Source organism: Numenius arquata, chromosome 11 (assembly GCF_964106895.1).
Source record: "Numenius arquata chromosome 11, bNumArq3.hap1.1, whole genome shotgun sequence".
In the NCBI taxonomy this organism is placed as follows: Eukaryota; Metazoa; Chordata; class Aves; order Charadriiformes; family Scolopacidae; genus Numenius; species Numenius arquata.
The window spans coordinates 37730001-37743142 of record NC_133586.1 but is presented as its reverse complement, the minus strand read 5'-3'; the positions used below and the strand labels follow the sequence as shown (position 1 = coordinate 37743142).

At 40.8% G+C, this 13142-nt stretch overlaps 1 protein-coding gene across 2 annotated transcripts; it reads left to right on the top strand.

Moving 5' to 3' along the window:
• The first annotated feature begins 64 nt into the window (after positions 1-64).
• On the top strand, positions 65-9604 carry MRPL22 (mitochondrial ribosomal protein L22). 2 transcript variants are annotated; one of them, XM_074156120.1, is made up of 8 exons: positions 65-108; positions 193-238; positions 1519-1594; positions 2144-2279; positions 4244-4309; positions 4833-4910; positions 5750-5819; positions 7046-9604. In XM_074156120.1, exons 5-8 carry the CDS (start codon positions 4289-4291, stop codon positions 7255-7257), a joined length of 381 nt encoding a protein of 126 aa, XP_074012221.1. In that variant the 5' UTR covers positions 65-108; positions 193-238; positions 1519-1594; positions 2144-2279; positions 4244-4288; the 3' UTR covers positions 7258-9604. The 2 variants fall into 2 exon arrangements, with proteins under 2 accessions (XP_074012221.1, XP_074012220.1); XM_074156119.1 differs by lacking the exon at positions 1519-1594 and having other exon boundaries at positions 7046-8797.
• Positions 9605-13142: the final 3538 nt, after the last annotated feature.

The following is a 13142-nucleotide window of genomic DNA, read 5'->3' as shown; positions in this document are numbered from 1 at the left end:
AGCCGTCGCAAACCGCCACAAAAAAACGCGCCTCGCTGCGCGTGCGCCGAGAGCGCCTGCCGTCAAGCGAGGCGGGGAAGATGGCGGCGCGGTGGGCAATTAACGCGGGTAAGTCTGAGGGGACGGAGTGGAGCGCTGGCCTCGGGAGGTCTCTCCTCCTTTTTCCTCGCTTACTGTGCTGCTTTCTTGCAGGTAGTGCCTGGGCGCGCAGTCTGCTCGGCTGGGCGCGGCCGGAGAGGTGAGTGTGACTCAGCCGCGGTCCTGGAGCCTGGAGCACGTCCCTCAGGTGCCCTGTGCAGCGGGGCTTGGGCCAGCTCGCTCTGGGGTCCTCGGGGATGGAGGCTCCCCGGGTCATTGGCTCGGCCTTCTTGCTGGCTTCTTACCCTGCCTTGCCCTTGAGCTGTGGGGAACAGGTTGCTCCGTGTTTCCGCGGTGTCTTTCTATGAATTTGGAGACTGTAGCAGGTGTCTCTCTTTTTCTCCTGACCCTTTTCTATCGGGCATCTAGATTTCCCCCAACTTCGTGGCGCAGGTCACAGTAACGTAGTACCTGTTGGTCCCCTCTGTGCTCTTCCCAGTCGTTGCTTTTCTGTAGTTGCTGGTCTTTCACCTGAGTCTTGAGGAATCGCGAAGATCTGCTGAGACAGTGTTGGTCACTGTTGACTGTATCCCTGACTTCAGAAAAAAGGCTTATGTAGATTCTCAAAGCGCAGAGCTTTAGCCTCTGCTAGAGCCGTCGAGGTAAACTGCAGAGACCTGTGTCACTGAAGGAAGAAGAAATGGGCTTGTGTTGCCTGTGCTTTGCTTGATGCCTTGCAGTTGAACAGTTATGTGCTAATTTTTTTGTTTTATTTAGTTCCAGTCTGTATGTTTCCCACTTAATCCTTATGCGTGATTCTTTCTAGAACGGTGCTCAGCTCTTTTCTTTCCTGTTCCCCTTACTTACTCATGTATAGCATACTCTTGTTTGTTGCTTGTCACTGTTTTCTTTTGTTTACAGTGTGTTTGTGTCCTCTTTCTTTTCCTAAAGCTATGATAAATAGTTGCTCTTCACATGAGGTTGGATTATCTTAAGATAGAGGAAATGTAAGATTCCTTGATTTGTTGAATGTAAAAATGTGTTCTGCTAATAGTGGGAAGACAATTCTTAATTCATTACTGCTTAAGTTGTTAAATTTCAGAATAGTATTCATTTTATGCTTATCAAATATTTTCCTGTATTAATTGATGATATTTTGCCTGGTGATGATGAATTCTCTTGATGAGTGAAATTTTTAAATATTAAGCAAATAAAGCAATTCTGGTAAATATCTGAAAAAATATTCTATAACATTTAAACCTGTCCTATGCTACTGATAGGATGTGAACACGGTGTACAGTGCCCTATTGAAACTAATCAATGTGTTCTGTTTGCCAGTCATTTTTAAAATGCTTTACACAGTTTGACTACCCACATGAAGCTGTTCAAGCCTTAGTAAAACTCACAATATCTGTTCTTGAACTCATCTGTTTCTTGTAGTTACAACTGGCTGCCCAGTACTGCCTTTATTTAGTCAGCAGGGGGCAAAACGTGGCTTGGTTTTCCTGAATCTGAGGTGAGCAAACTGACGGAAAACTAGAGGTTTTTTTTTCTCTCAGCCGCTATTGACTTAATTGAAATTTGGAAGTAGTTTGGAATATCTTTCCTTCCAAATTTCAGAATGTTTATAAGCTTCTAATACTTTGTTGATAGTCAGTCCCTTGAAAAACTAGGAAAATTGTACTGCTAAAAACACTGTTGGTAAAAGTTAAATAAGTATCAGTTAGTCTTGGAGAAGATACAAATTGTTTGTGTGGGTAATGAAACCCACATAAGAACAAAGAGGTCACTGTGTCTTTGTGTGATGATCCGGGGACACTAAATGTGGAATCTCATGCCCTACCAATGTCACTTGTGGTTCATGGTTTGCTTTAGGAAGCCTGAGGCTTCTTCTTGAATTAAAAAGCCTTTTCAATGTGAACTATAGAAGACTTGAACAGTTTTATTTCATGATTAGTCAAATGTGTCGGTTCTCTTTATCAAGACAGGCAAGTTCACAATTTTCCAGATAAACTGGGCAGGGACAAAGAGCTCCAGCAGGAGAGACTATGGTCTTGTCTTGCAGGTGGTTGGCATCCGGAAGCCTTTTTCCTCTGTCATGCATCCACACAAGCACATCTCTGCAGAAATCTGGAAAGTGGGAGAAAAAGAACAGGGTTGTCTACCCTCCACAGCTGCCTGGAGAACCTCGCAGACCAGCTGTAAGGATATATCTTGGAATTTCCTTACCTGTTTATGTTTAGCAATTTCTGAACAGATTGTCACAGTCTCTGGGTGACCCCCCCCAAAGCACTAGTTTGATAGCTTAGTCATTTAAGATTTTAGTCAGTTTGGCATATCTATATTGTAAAAGTTAACATTGCTTAGAATGTTTTCTATTTCTAAATTATACCGGAGCTTCAAGTTGTTTGCAGCCGATCACCTTCCGAATGTGTGATGCAAACTGCAAAGGTACCACCCTCTCTTTGTAGAAGTCTCTGAACTACAAGGAGGTAGAAGTTACCAAGGATGGATCATTATACAATTTTTCTGTTTGTACTGACAGTAAATAAATAGAGAAGAACGTGATTGTATTGTTGCTTCTGTGCACAAAGAGGTAAATGTAACTTTCCTTGAGTGGTGGAACTAGTGGTGCCTGTTTTGATGTAGGTACAATAGAGTGCGCGTTCTTTTAATTTCTTAATTTCCCTGCGTTATAGATTCTCTGAGGTCTGATAGTGTGAGGCCTCTCACTGTGGCCTCCCCTTAATGAAGCTATTCAGAGGTTGTTTTCTGTCACCGTGGTTGACTGAAGTGTTTACTATGGACTAGAGATTCTACAGTTAGGTGGGGAAGGACATGGGAGTCGTATGTGGCATATGATTGCAGGAGGTTTTTTTTTTTTCCTTAAGAAACCATTTTATACTGTTCAGTGGGGTTGTTTCTTCAGTCTGTTGCACAATAACTTGTGTTTTACTAAACCGTAAACTGAAGCAAAGAATCTAAAATCCTTTTGTTGCCTGTGTGCTTGATATATAGGGCCTTCTGCTGGCCATTCGAGACAGCTTTTGGAAAAATCACCATGAATAACATGGTTGATTTTTAAAATGCAGTCATAACAGATTAGTTTTTGATAACAGCAGGTTTATGCCTGTTTCTCCCTCTCCTCTCTTATTGATCACTTCATAACTGGGAAGTGCAGTTAAATTAGAACAGAAACAAGCAGCTTAAGTCAGACATGAAAACGAGATGTTGTGAATTTGGTCACTGAAGGGTCTAATCGGTGCCACTTTCTCTGCACCACAACCTGGGAGAATTTTACGTGGATTCTTCAGTATGCTCACTCTCAAGAACTGATATTTTGGAATTCCATTTTTGTAATTGTTCTTCACTAGGAATTAATGTGATATGGCCTCTGTTAGGCATACTGCTCAGCAAAGTAAAGTATTTTCACCTCAAATGAACAGGGGTTTTTTTTTTGACATGTGCTTTGTGGACAATGAAGATATATCAGTTCTGTGAATATTATGGCCGGGGACATAGAAATACATGCTGTGTACTGTGCTGACTAATGCAATGTGTGTGAAAATGCAGTTATTGACCAACTCGCTTATTAAATCAGTTTTTTTACCTGTTCATAAAGAATGCCATCTCTTTCAAATTTGTATTGATGTTAAATGTTACTAGCTAGTTTTGGTCCCTGTTGGTACAGTAATAATGTTAAATGGGTCTTTGGAGACAGCTCTTCATGCCAATCAAACTTGAAACCGTCTTCACTTCTGAAGAGCTAATTAAGTTCGTTTTGGTAATACTGTTTAGTTGCTATCCCAGTAAGCTGACTTGACAGCAGTGTAATGTTTTTAAGACTAAGTGGGCATGTCAGTCTTAGACTGCTTCTAACGATGGAGAGGAGAAAAGGAAAGGAAGATGAAAAATCATCTGATTAACCTTTTTCAAGGACTTCTGTTTATAAACAAATTCTCATAAGGTTATATTAAAATTTTCTATATGCTACTTTCTTTAATACTTTCAGTTTGAAATGTCAAAGGTATGCCTGATTTGGTATGTCATGGTATAGTAGGGGGAGTCATTTTATTCTTAGAAAATAAATTGTGGAGCAGCTGTGTATGTTCCATTCTTGTTTTCACAGCAATTACTGATCCTCTAACTTTTTTTTTGCACCTAGGAAATATATCACTGTCGGAGGGAAATAAAGTATAGCAAAGATAAGATGTGGTATCTGGCAAAACTGGTAAGCAAAAAGTACTTTGTACTGTATTCGTTATACACAGAACTTAATTATTGTATTTGCCTTAACAGCTTAGTTCAATCACAGTCTAATCGGCATCTTCATAATGGAGTCCCGGGGAAGAGGATGCATCTGTGCAGGCGAACAGTTGGTTGTAGTTTGGTTTAGCTGCTTTATCCTAGTATGCCCTCGAATGTGGACCCAGGATAACATGCAGATTATGCTTTGTGGAAGAATTTTTGTGTTGATTTCTGCCTAGCAGTAGATCTCAAGGGGAACTTGGAAGGATAATAATAGGCTGTTATTCTCTTTAACAAAAAAAAAATAATTGAATATTTTATCAAGATTTACTCAATATTTAGCTCAGAAGTCTGTATGTAAGGTATTACACTGAAGAAATGGTAATTAAGGAAATAAGTCTTTTGATTTGCTCTTTATCATGGTAAAATAATGTAAATGCCGTCTTCCGAATAAGAGACGGGAAATATTTTAATTGCAGAAGTTAACTTTAACCCTTTGATTGCAGATAAAAGGAATGTCGATTGATCAGGCTCTTGCTCAGTTGGAATTTAGTGATAAAAAGGGAGCAAAGGTGATCAAAGAGGTATGTAGTAGTGTTCTTTAACACTCCTAGTTTCAAGAAAACTTTAAAATCGGTGCCTATCACCAGAAGTTTGGGGATGTTTCTGTATCTGTGTTTTCTATGTTTCTATTAATCCTGTTTGGACCACTTTCAAAGAACATATATTTGTGTAGCAGTCCTGTCATGTCGGGACTTATGAATATGCAGAGGTCGCTTGTGTTGGCTGTTTTAACTTGTAGTGACAATAAACGTGAGTACGCTGTCTGACAGTGCTTGGGGTTAAGTTCATGGTAAATAATGCAGAATCCGTGTCACTAATGGCTGCTACAACTGTGTACATCTTGCATTGTAAGAGACTAAGGATATCAGCAGGGAAAGGACCGAGTTCTGTAAAGGCATGAAAGCTTTTCATACACTGTAGTTCTTAGGAGTCTCAAATTACTTGCTTTCTCGGTTGAAACATTGATTTCTGGCATAATAATGACAAAGAAATATCCTGTACTAGCTGAAAATACTGAATGGCCTAAGTTCTTTTTGCCCACCTTGGAATTTGTTTCTAATCTGGTGTCTAATTAGACAAAGGTCCATGGGTGGAAGGCTGACAAATGCTGGTGGGAACCATTTTTTCCGCTCCCTTTTCTCCCCAAAAATATAATAAAGTTGTCCTGAAGCTTTTTCAGTCTGTATGCAAAGCATGTACTTATGTAAAAGATGCTTGTCTTTTACCAATTTTGATCTCTATAGAATGCTTCTTCTGTAACTGACTTAAACTTGCAATTTCTTCTGCGTTATCTAGAGATAAGAAATAGCATTGCTTAAATTCATACTGAGTATTTCCATTTCTTTTCCTTTTGTTACAGGTTCTGTTAGAAGCTCAGGAAATGGCAGTGAGAAATCACAACGTGGAATTCAAATCAAATTTACATATAGGTACATTTTTTTTTCTTACCTTAGTGCAGAAATACGTCATCTAATCCTATGGAAGGTTTTAACCTTAATAAGGTTTTTTGTTGCTTCAAGTTGGCAGAAGTGAGTAGAGGATAGTTTCTAGTGAACTTGTCTTTGACAGATAGGCAGTTGAAAGGCATGTGCTTCCAACTTAGCACAACTGAAGTTAGAGGGGTGGTTGTGCCTTCAACCATCAGTTTGTTATAGTAGATGTGTGACTGGTGGTGTTCCGGAATTTGCTGGATGCATTGTTTTTAAGATGTATTCATCTGAAAGTGGAATTTCTGCTTCTTATGTGAACACAAAGTCCTGAGGAGGAAAATGCTTGACATGATTATGGAATACTAGACAACAAGAAGCAAAATGTTACTACTTTCTAATGTTGCCAGTGAACGTAGATGCTGGAAGCTTTGTCCGTGGCTGGTACTACTAGATTTGCAGGCTCAGAATCTAAACTTCTGTTAGAAACAGTATAAAAGTAAATGAAAACTGACAGTAGACTTCTTTAAAAAGGCTTTGTTATAGATGATTACAGGATAGGCTTGTAATAACTGCAGCATTTTCTTGCCTAGAGAAATGTTTACTTGTAGGTGTTTTTAGGCCCAAAGAAAAAAATTCCCATTTTGCCAAATTTGGTATAAATGTTATTAAGCTGACCTCAGAAGTTTAAAGTAACCTGGATTGTAGAGCAGATTTGATTAGAATTCTTTGGAGCCTTCCAGGCCTCTGCCATAAGAAGGTTTATCTGCTAGTGCAGGACTGGATGTGTAGATAATGAAAATTCCTATGATGAATGCAATAAAGGGAGAAAGGAGGGAAAATGAAGCCTGTAAGACTTCTACAGGAATTCATGAGACAAGCTACTAAAAAGCAATGGAATTAATACCACCTTCAGAAAAGCTGTATAATCTAGTAAGCGCTCTGGGTAGCTTCAGATTTGTTTTTTACTATATTTATCTTTGCGTGCACGCTTTCTCAGTTCACCATTTTGGTGCTCCTCAAGAGCGTTAATTCAGCTCACGGGTCCCTCTATAACAGTAATCTGTTACATGTAGCAGAAGAAAAATGGAGGAGAGAATTCTGAATAGAATTAACTTTTCATATGCAGCCATGAAAAATACTGGCAAGACAGTGTCTCAGTTGCCGATGCGTAGTAGTTTATTCCTGACTGAATAGTCTTCTCTCCTCCTCTCACCTTTTTCCTTCAGCTGAGTCACTGACGGGCAGAGGCCGTTATGTGAAGCGGATTCGTTACCATGGCAAAGGCATGTTTGGCATCATGAAAATCGTCAGGTGTCATTACTTTGTGAAGTTGGTGGAAGGTCCTCCTCCTCCTCCAGAGCCACCAGTGACTGGGTTTGACCAAGCAAAAGAATATGTGCAGCAGCTGCGAAGTAGAACCCTTGTTAATACGCTGTGACAAACTTTTGTGACTGTATAGGTATTTCTTGTTTGACAATGTAATTACATAAAAGAACAATTAAAATCATGTTTTAGTTACATCTTTGGTGCTGCTGGAGCTGGATGATTCAAGAGCGATCATAGGCTTTTTTTCTTATTTATCAAGCCATAGGTATGGAAAAATCATGAAGAAGCAGCAACTTTTTCTGATTTACTTGGACCACAGCATTCAAGCTCTACCCTGGACTATCAAATCTAGAATGTACAGTGCTGTTCTAAAGCTTTAAGGAACTGTGGTTCTCCTCAACTCACACAACTGTCTCTGTTATGTATGGTTGGGTCTTACATTGTAGGGTCTTATATTGTAAAAATATGTGCCTGACAGTGATGCTACAAGGTCAAGACTTGGACTAAAATTACTAAAATTTGACGTCTTAAAGTAAGCTACAACAGTGGAACAAAACAAGTAACAATAACGGTTGACTTTATCAGACATCAGTTTATGGTTTCTGTATCTGGGCCATAATGCTCTTTCCTCACAGCCTCTGTTGTGCATCTTTGGGTTTCTGTGTGGGAGTAGAGAATAAAAGAAATGTTTAAAGTTCAGGTTTGAACAGAGTCGGTAGGTGGCAATGTTTAGTTTGTCAGAGAGGGGAAGTGGCAGTGAAAACTTGCAGCATGTTGAAACTGTTCCTTGGTTCCAACCATGGCATTAACAGTCGGAAGTGTGCATGGAGTTCAGGCTGTTCTCTGTGGAAACAGTATGGGTAATGGGCACAATACGGAGAAAAGCTTGTCTTGGTGAAGAGCGCACTGAAAACAAATTGCTTTTGTAATGTTGAGGGGTAAAATGCTCCATGGATTTAATATGGAATGGCTTGTTGCATATACAAATCGGGCTTTCAGTTCTCTGAAAACTCTTCCGTAATAATTAAAAAAGGGATTGAAGTCGTCTGAGGTCAGTAGGGGGAATCTCATTTCACCCAGTCAGATTTTCAACTCAGATGGTCAGAGATCATGAACATCAGCATGAAAAGAGAATGAGTAGTTGCTTGTTTATACAAATGTCTGATATTTAGACCTTTCTTTTTCACTCTGGGAACACTAGAATGGGAGATAGATTGCTTAGTTCACTTGGATCTTTTTACCGCACCAACTCGTGGTAGCCTTTCTTACATGTGTTTACTTTGAATAGTACTTGAATGATGGCAAAGGGACAGTTCCTATAAGGAAACAAATTATCTTTGTTGTCTTAATGGAGGTGACATACAGTTGTTTCTTGTGGCTACCAAAGAAAGGGTCTCACTGTGTTAGAGGGTTAGAGGCTTGTGAAGTTACACAAGAAGTACATGCATAGCTCAATACCATTAATAGGTGCTTATTTGCACTCTCTTTTTCTGCAGTGCACTTACAAACGCATTACTTGCTTTAAAGCCACGATTTAGTAACTTTTGTCTGAGAAGTATGTTCTTGATAAAACTCTCTCTCTCTGTAGTCCCTGATGTGCGTTTGAAGAACTTCCTGGTGTACCATGATAAACAGTTGTGCTTTGCTCTGCCAGCTGCTGTTAAACTCTTTTGTCATGATGAATCTCTTGCAAGTTGTAGCAAACTTGAATGACTTAATCTTTTTGGGGGTCAGTGATCTGGGAGAAGACTAGGGAATTGCAAAATAATCCAAGCTTAATAAGCACTTGTCATCTAAGCATGTAAAACCTAGCTCCTAGATATTTTATTCCAGTACTTGTTCCTCCTGCATGATGTAGATTTTGTTTCAGCTCCCTTCTGGACTTCCAGGCAAGGTTGTATCCTTATAGATATCTTTGCTGTCGTTATGAATCTGCAGATGGGAAGAGAAGTGAGCGTGTAACCGATGCCTTTTCCAGCTGCTTCATGATGCAGTAGGTGGCCCTGACACTCCTTTAAACAAACAGACACGGACTTTTAAAATTTTTCAGTCAAAAAGCAATGTTATTGCTTGTTGTTCTTGTTCTCTTTCTCAAAACAATAACTGGGAAGACTTTTTTTTTTTTTTTGACATGTTTTTCAGCATTCCTCTTATTCCTTAGTACCCTTTTCAAAATGCCTTCTTAAGGATCCGTAGCCTGTAGTGGATCCTTACGGTGTTAGCTGAGGGAGCTCCACAGCTGTGGCTGTGACAGTACAACAATGGAAGATTTGGTGAGATGAGGGGCTTGAACTGGCTTGATCCCTGGTGGGACATTAAGTGTCTGAAGTGGGTTCTGTGACAGGTGCATCAGAACATTGGTGTGGGAACCTGCCTGAAGCTTTTTAAAAATCAGTAAGGTCTAGTGATAGAGCTTTATACTGCCAAGTTCTATATATAAATAAAATTTGGGGGTTTCGATTCTACTGTTCTTTCTTCACAATTTGTACATCTACACTTCAGTTAGATATTTGGTATGGATTCAGACAGAAAATTCCATGCTAACTGCAACAAGTCTGTAGCAGAAGATAATTTATTACTGTGACCTCCAATAAAAGAACATTCTTAAATGAGCCGTCACCAGAAGGGAGGGGGAAAGGTACCTAGGCCTCTTACTTGACGCTAATTTTATTAGTAACATCTGGGGGCACTGCAAACTCACTGCTTGTGTACGTATGTGCTGATGTTACAGAAACTGGAGAGGGAGCAAGTATGCGTGAAGGTGTAGTTAAGGCTTCAGGGAAATCTGAAGAGAGCAGGACTGTGAGCTGTGTTCAGCAATGTGAGGTTTAATTGAGGAAAACGTAAAAACCTGCTGTTGGGCTTATTCATAAACATTTTAAAGTATCCAGTGAGAAAGTCAAAGTATCTTTGTCAAGCAGCCTGATGTCTTTTTGAATGTGGGGTTTGTTTTTTTTTTTTTCCTTTTTAAAACTCTTGGGCAGTTATTGAGGAGATGGTTCATCAAAGGTAGAGTAAGGAAAGACTCATTAGTGATCATCAGCCTCTTATAAAAGATGGAAGATAAACAGAAGCATGGGATGCTGTACCTGGCACGAACTTGAGGAGACCAAGGACATGCAGCACAACTCTTCTGCTTACGCCTCTTTGCACAAATGGGAGGGGTATGACAGTGCAGCCACCTCGACGTTGTGGAGTTGTTTGGGAAGTCCTTCAGTCACTGGAGTGAAGGAACAATGGAAATCCATGTTTGCTTTCTGCCAGTCCCTATGAAAATCCACTGCTGGGATGCTGGAAAGTAATTTGCAAACAGAATTCTCCTTTAAGTAAAAATAAGGTTACTCCTAATATCCTCAATGAACCGTAGAAACAACGTGTGACATTGTTCACCGTATGAGCAATAGTCCTGCTGAAAATGCCCCTGTTTCTAGCTTTTCAAAGAACAAGCCTTTATTGCTGAATGACATCTATCCAGCTGTACTTCAGCCATGTAATTTAAAATAATTACTAATTAAACAAAATAAGAGACCCTAGTAGCAATAATAATCACACAAGTTACTGTTTGCTGGAGCCTTACCTAGAGAAAATAACTTGAAAGGAGGGGAAAGTTTCAGGAACTTTGAGTACTTAGACTGAAGTAAGGAACAAGATACCTCTTGGGAGTAGTCAGCAAATGCAGAGCTAATCTTGTATTTGCTCTATAACATCAACACTCTCGTTTCAAGGAAGTTGTACGCTAATACAGAGGGCAGGCTGCCATTGAAGAGGACGAGCCAAGGAGAGTGTAACTTTACGTTGGGCAAATTAGGCATCCACCTCAGAATATTAGCTGAGGAAATGAATCTGAAAGTCTATGTAATGCACTGGAACAGGGCGTTCTTGGAACTGAAGACAACACATGGGGAAGAGAATCTGAGTAACTGCTGCATCTGTGGGTTCTGCTTCTGTGTTGCACAGTAGTACAGCCATCGGGTTTTGTGTGGTAAAATGAATTTGTCATATATGAACCTAGATTCACTCCCTTTTCTTTTTTTCCTCCAAAAATAATGAAATGGAGGCTTAAACCATACTTGTATTTATATGATATCTTTATTTTAAATTGGTTTGGAATTGGGATCGTTGTCAACACCACATCAAGTCACCTGTGTCTCTATCTAACGGTGCTGGAAGTGCAGCCACCTCTCTGGTAGCCTGTCCTAGCGCTACCCTACTCTGCCTGTGAAAATTTCTTGCAAAGCCCAGCCTGAGCCTCCCAAGCTGTTCTCTGTTGTCCTTGTCATTCGTTCTATTGCCTGGTGCTATTGAGAAGTGGTTTGACTCTCTCACATTGTAACTCTCCTGTTGCTGTCAGATCACCCTGCTAACCACCTTTTTGGCAGGATGAACAAGCCCGGCTTCAACCTCTCCTCATAAATCTAGTTCTCTAGACCTTGCTCTCCAGTTTCCCCATCTCTGTTGCAGTAGAGGACCTAAAACCAGTCTCAGTGTTCCAGGTACAGCTTCATGAGTACTGATGAGAGGGCGGTAACTTCCCTCTGTCTACTGGCCGTGCTTTTAACGGAGCCAAGTATGCAGTTTGCTGTATCTGTGATGAGAGCATGTTGTTGGCTCACGTTCGGCCTGATGTTTGTGCAACTCCCAGGTCCTTTTCATGTCGCTCATCAGAATTGCAGTAAGTACCTGGGGTGCCTGTGTCCAGCTCTCGTTGCTTTTCTGTGCACACTAGTGAGGACTCCTTCACGACTAGGAAATTGTTCTGTTAGTGATAATTTTCTTTCCTAATAGAAAAGTTGCAAAACGGTTTTCTGGCTTCTGTGATTAATCAAACTCCTAGGCTAGCTAACAGTGGAGTGAAGGCGTTTCTACATGCTATTGTGGTAAACTTCATCGATGTATGCAGCTAATAAGTGGTGAAATGTGTCTACACCTCTGCTATTGATTATCTCCTTTAGAATAAGACAAACATAGGTCCTTACTGTATGCTGGCCATGTAAATTAAAACCTTAATTAAATGAAAACAGAGTGGACCGTGAGGTGCACTGCACTGGGCCATTAAAGGACCGCTGTTCAAAACCATCTCTTCGAGATGCCCCCGATTCCTTGCCTTCTTTTTTTCCCCCACTTAGAAGTCCCGATAGCGCATTAAGATGAACTGAGTAGTTAGTAAATTTTCCCCTGTGTAGTTTACAAGCTCAAGGTTATGGGCCAGAACAAGTAGTGTCATGCTATAAATCAGGTGTAATGGAACAGCTTGAGAGAGCGCACAGAAGTCCTGCTTCCCCTCACACAGTGTGCGTCCTGAAACTCTGAAGGTAGAGTTGGCACAAACCCAGAAACCCCCACAAATGGCTGATTAAATCATTAATAATGAGCCTCGTACTGCTACCTTCTCTATTCTGGAGTTTGAATTCCCTGAATCATTCCAGAAAATTCTTAAAAGGGCTGCAAATCAGAAAAGACAAGAAGGGGGATGTAGCTGAACCCTGCTGTGGTGCAGGATGGAGGTGGCACATCTGCGTTGTGGTAGTTTTTCTTCCAGCAACTAAATGCTTTTTGTCAATGTCCTGTATCATACTTCACACGGCTTTAGCTTTCAGCTCTTCCTTATGGTTCTGGTGCTCTCCACTGGCTTAAAAAGTCCTTTTCTATTTCTTTCAGGCCTGAAATATGTCACTAGTTCAGTGAGTCTGAACACTGGACCGTCTAAAGAAGAACCTGCCTGCACAGGCAGGGGAAGGCAGTCCCGAGTTTGCAGCCAGGGTCCATCCAGCAGGACCGTGCTTGGGGTTTTATCGGGTCAGTTGTGTGGCTGAACTCCTGGATGGGTTCCTATTCTGTCAGCTCTGAGCACAGGCAGAAGCAACCTCCATCAGTCTGCTGTGACAGATGGGCCCTGAGTTGGAGCCTGTAATGGGGGTTTTGGGAGAAAAAGGCAACCTGGAGATACTGAACCTTGAGCTGGAAAGGTTCAGTCACCAGGGATGACTTCTACGTAGA

What these genes read in the sequence shown, in the direction of transcription:
- MRPL22 (XM_074156119.1), top strand. Translation starts at nt 81, where the DNA reads ATGGCGGCGCGGTGGGCAATTAACGCGG. An exon ending in GGCTGGGCGCGGCCGGAGAG is followed by an intron (nt 239 to 2,143) that starts GTGAGTGTGACT and finishes CTTGTCTTGCAG; the next exon opens with GTGGTTGGCATCCGGAAGCC. An exon ending in CAAATCAAATTTACATATAG is followed by an intron (nt 5,820 to 7,045) that starts GTACATTTTTTT and finishes TTTTTCCTTCAG; the next exon opens with CTGAGTCACTGACGGGCAGA.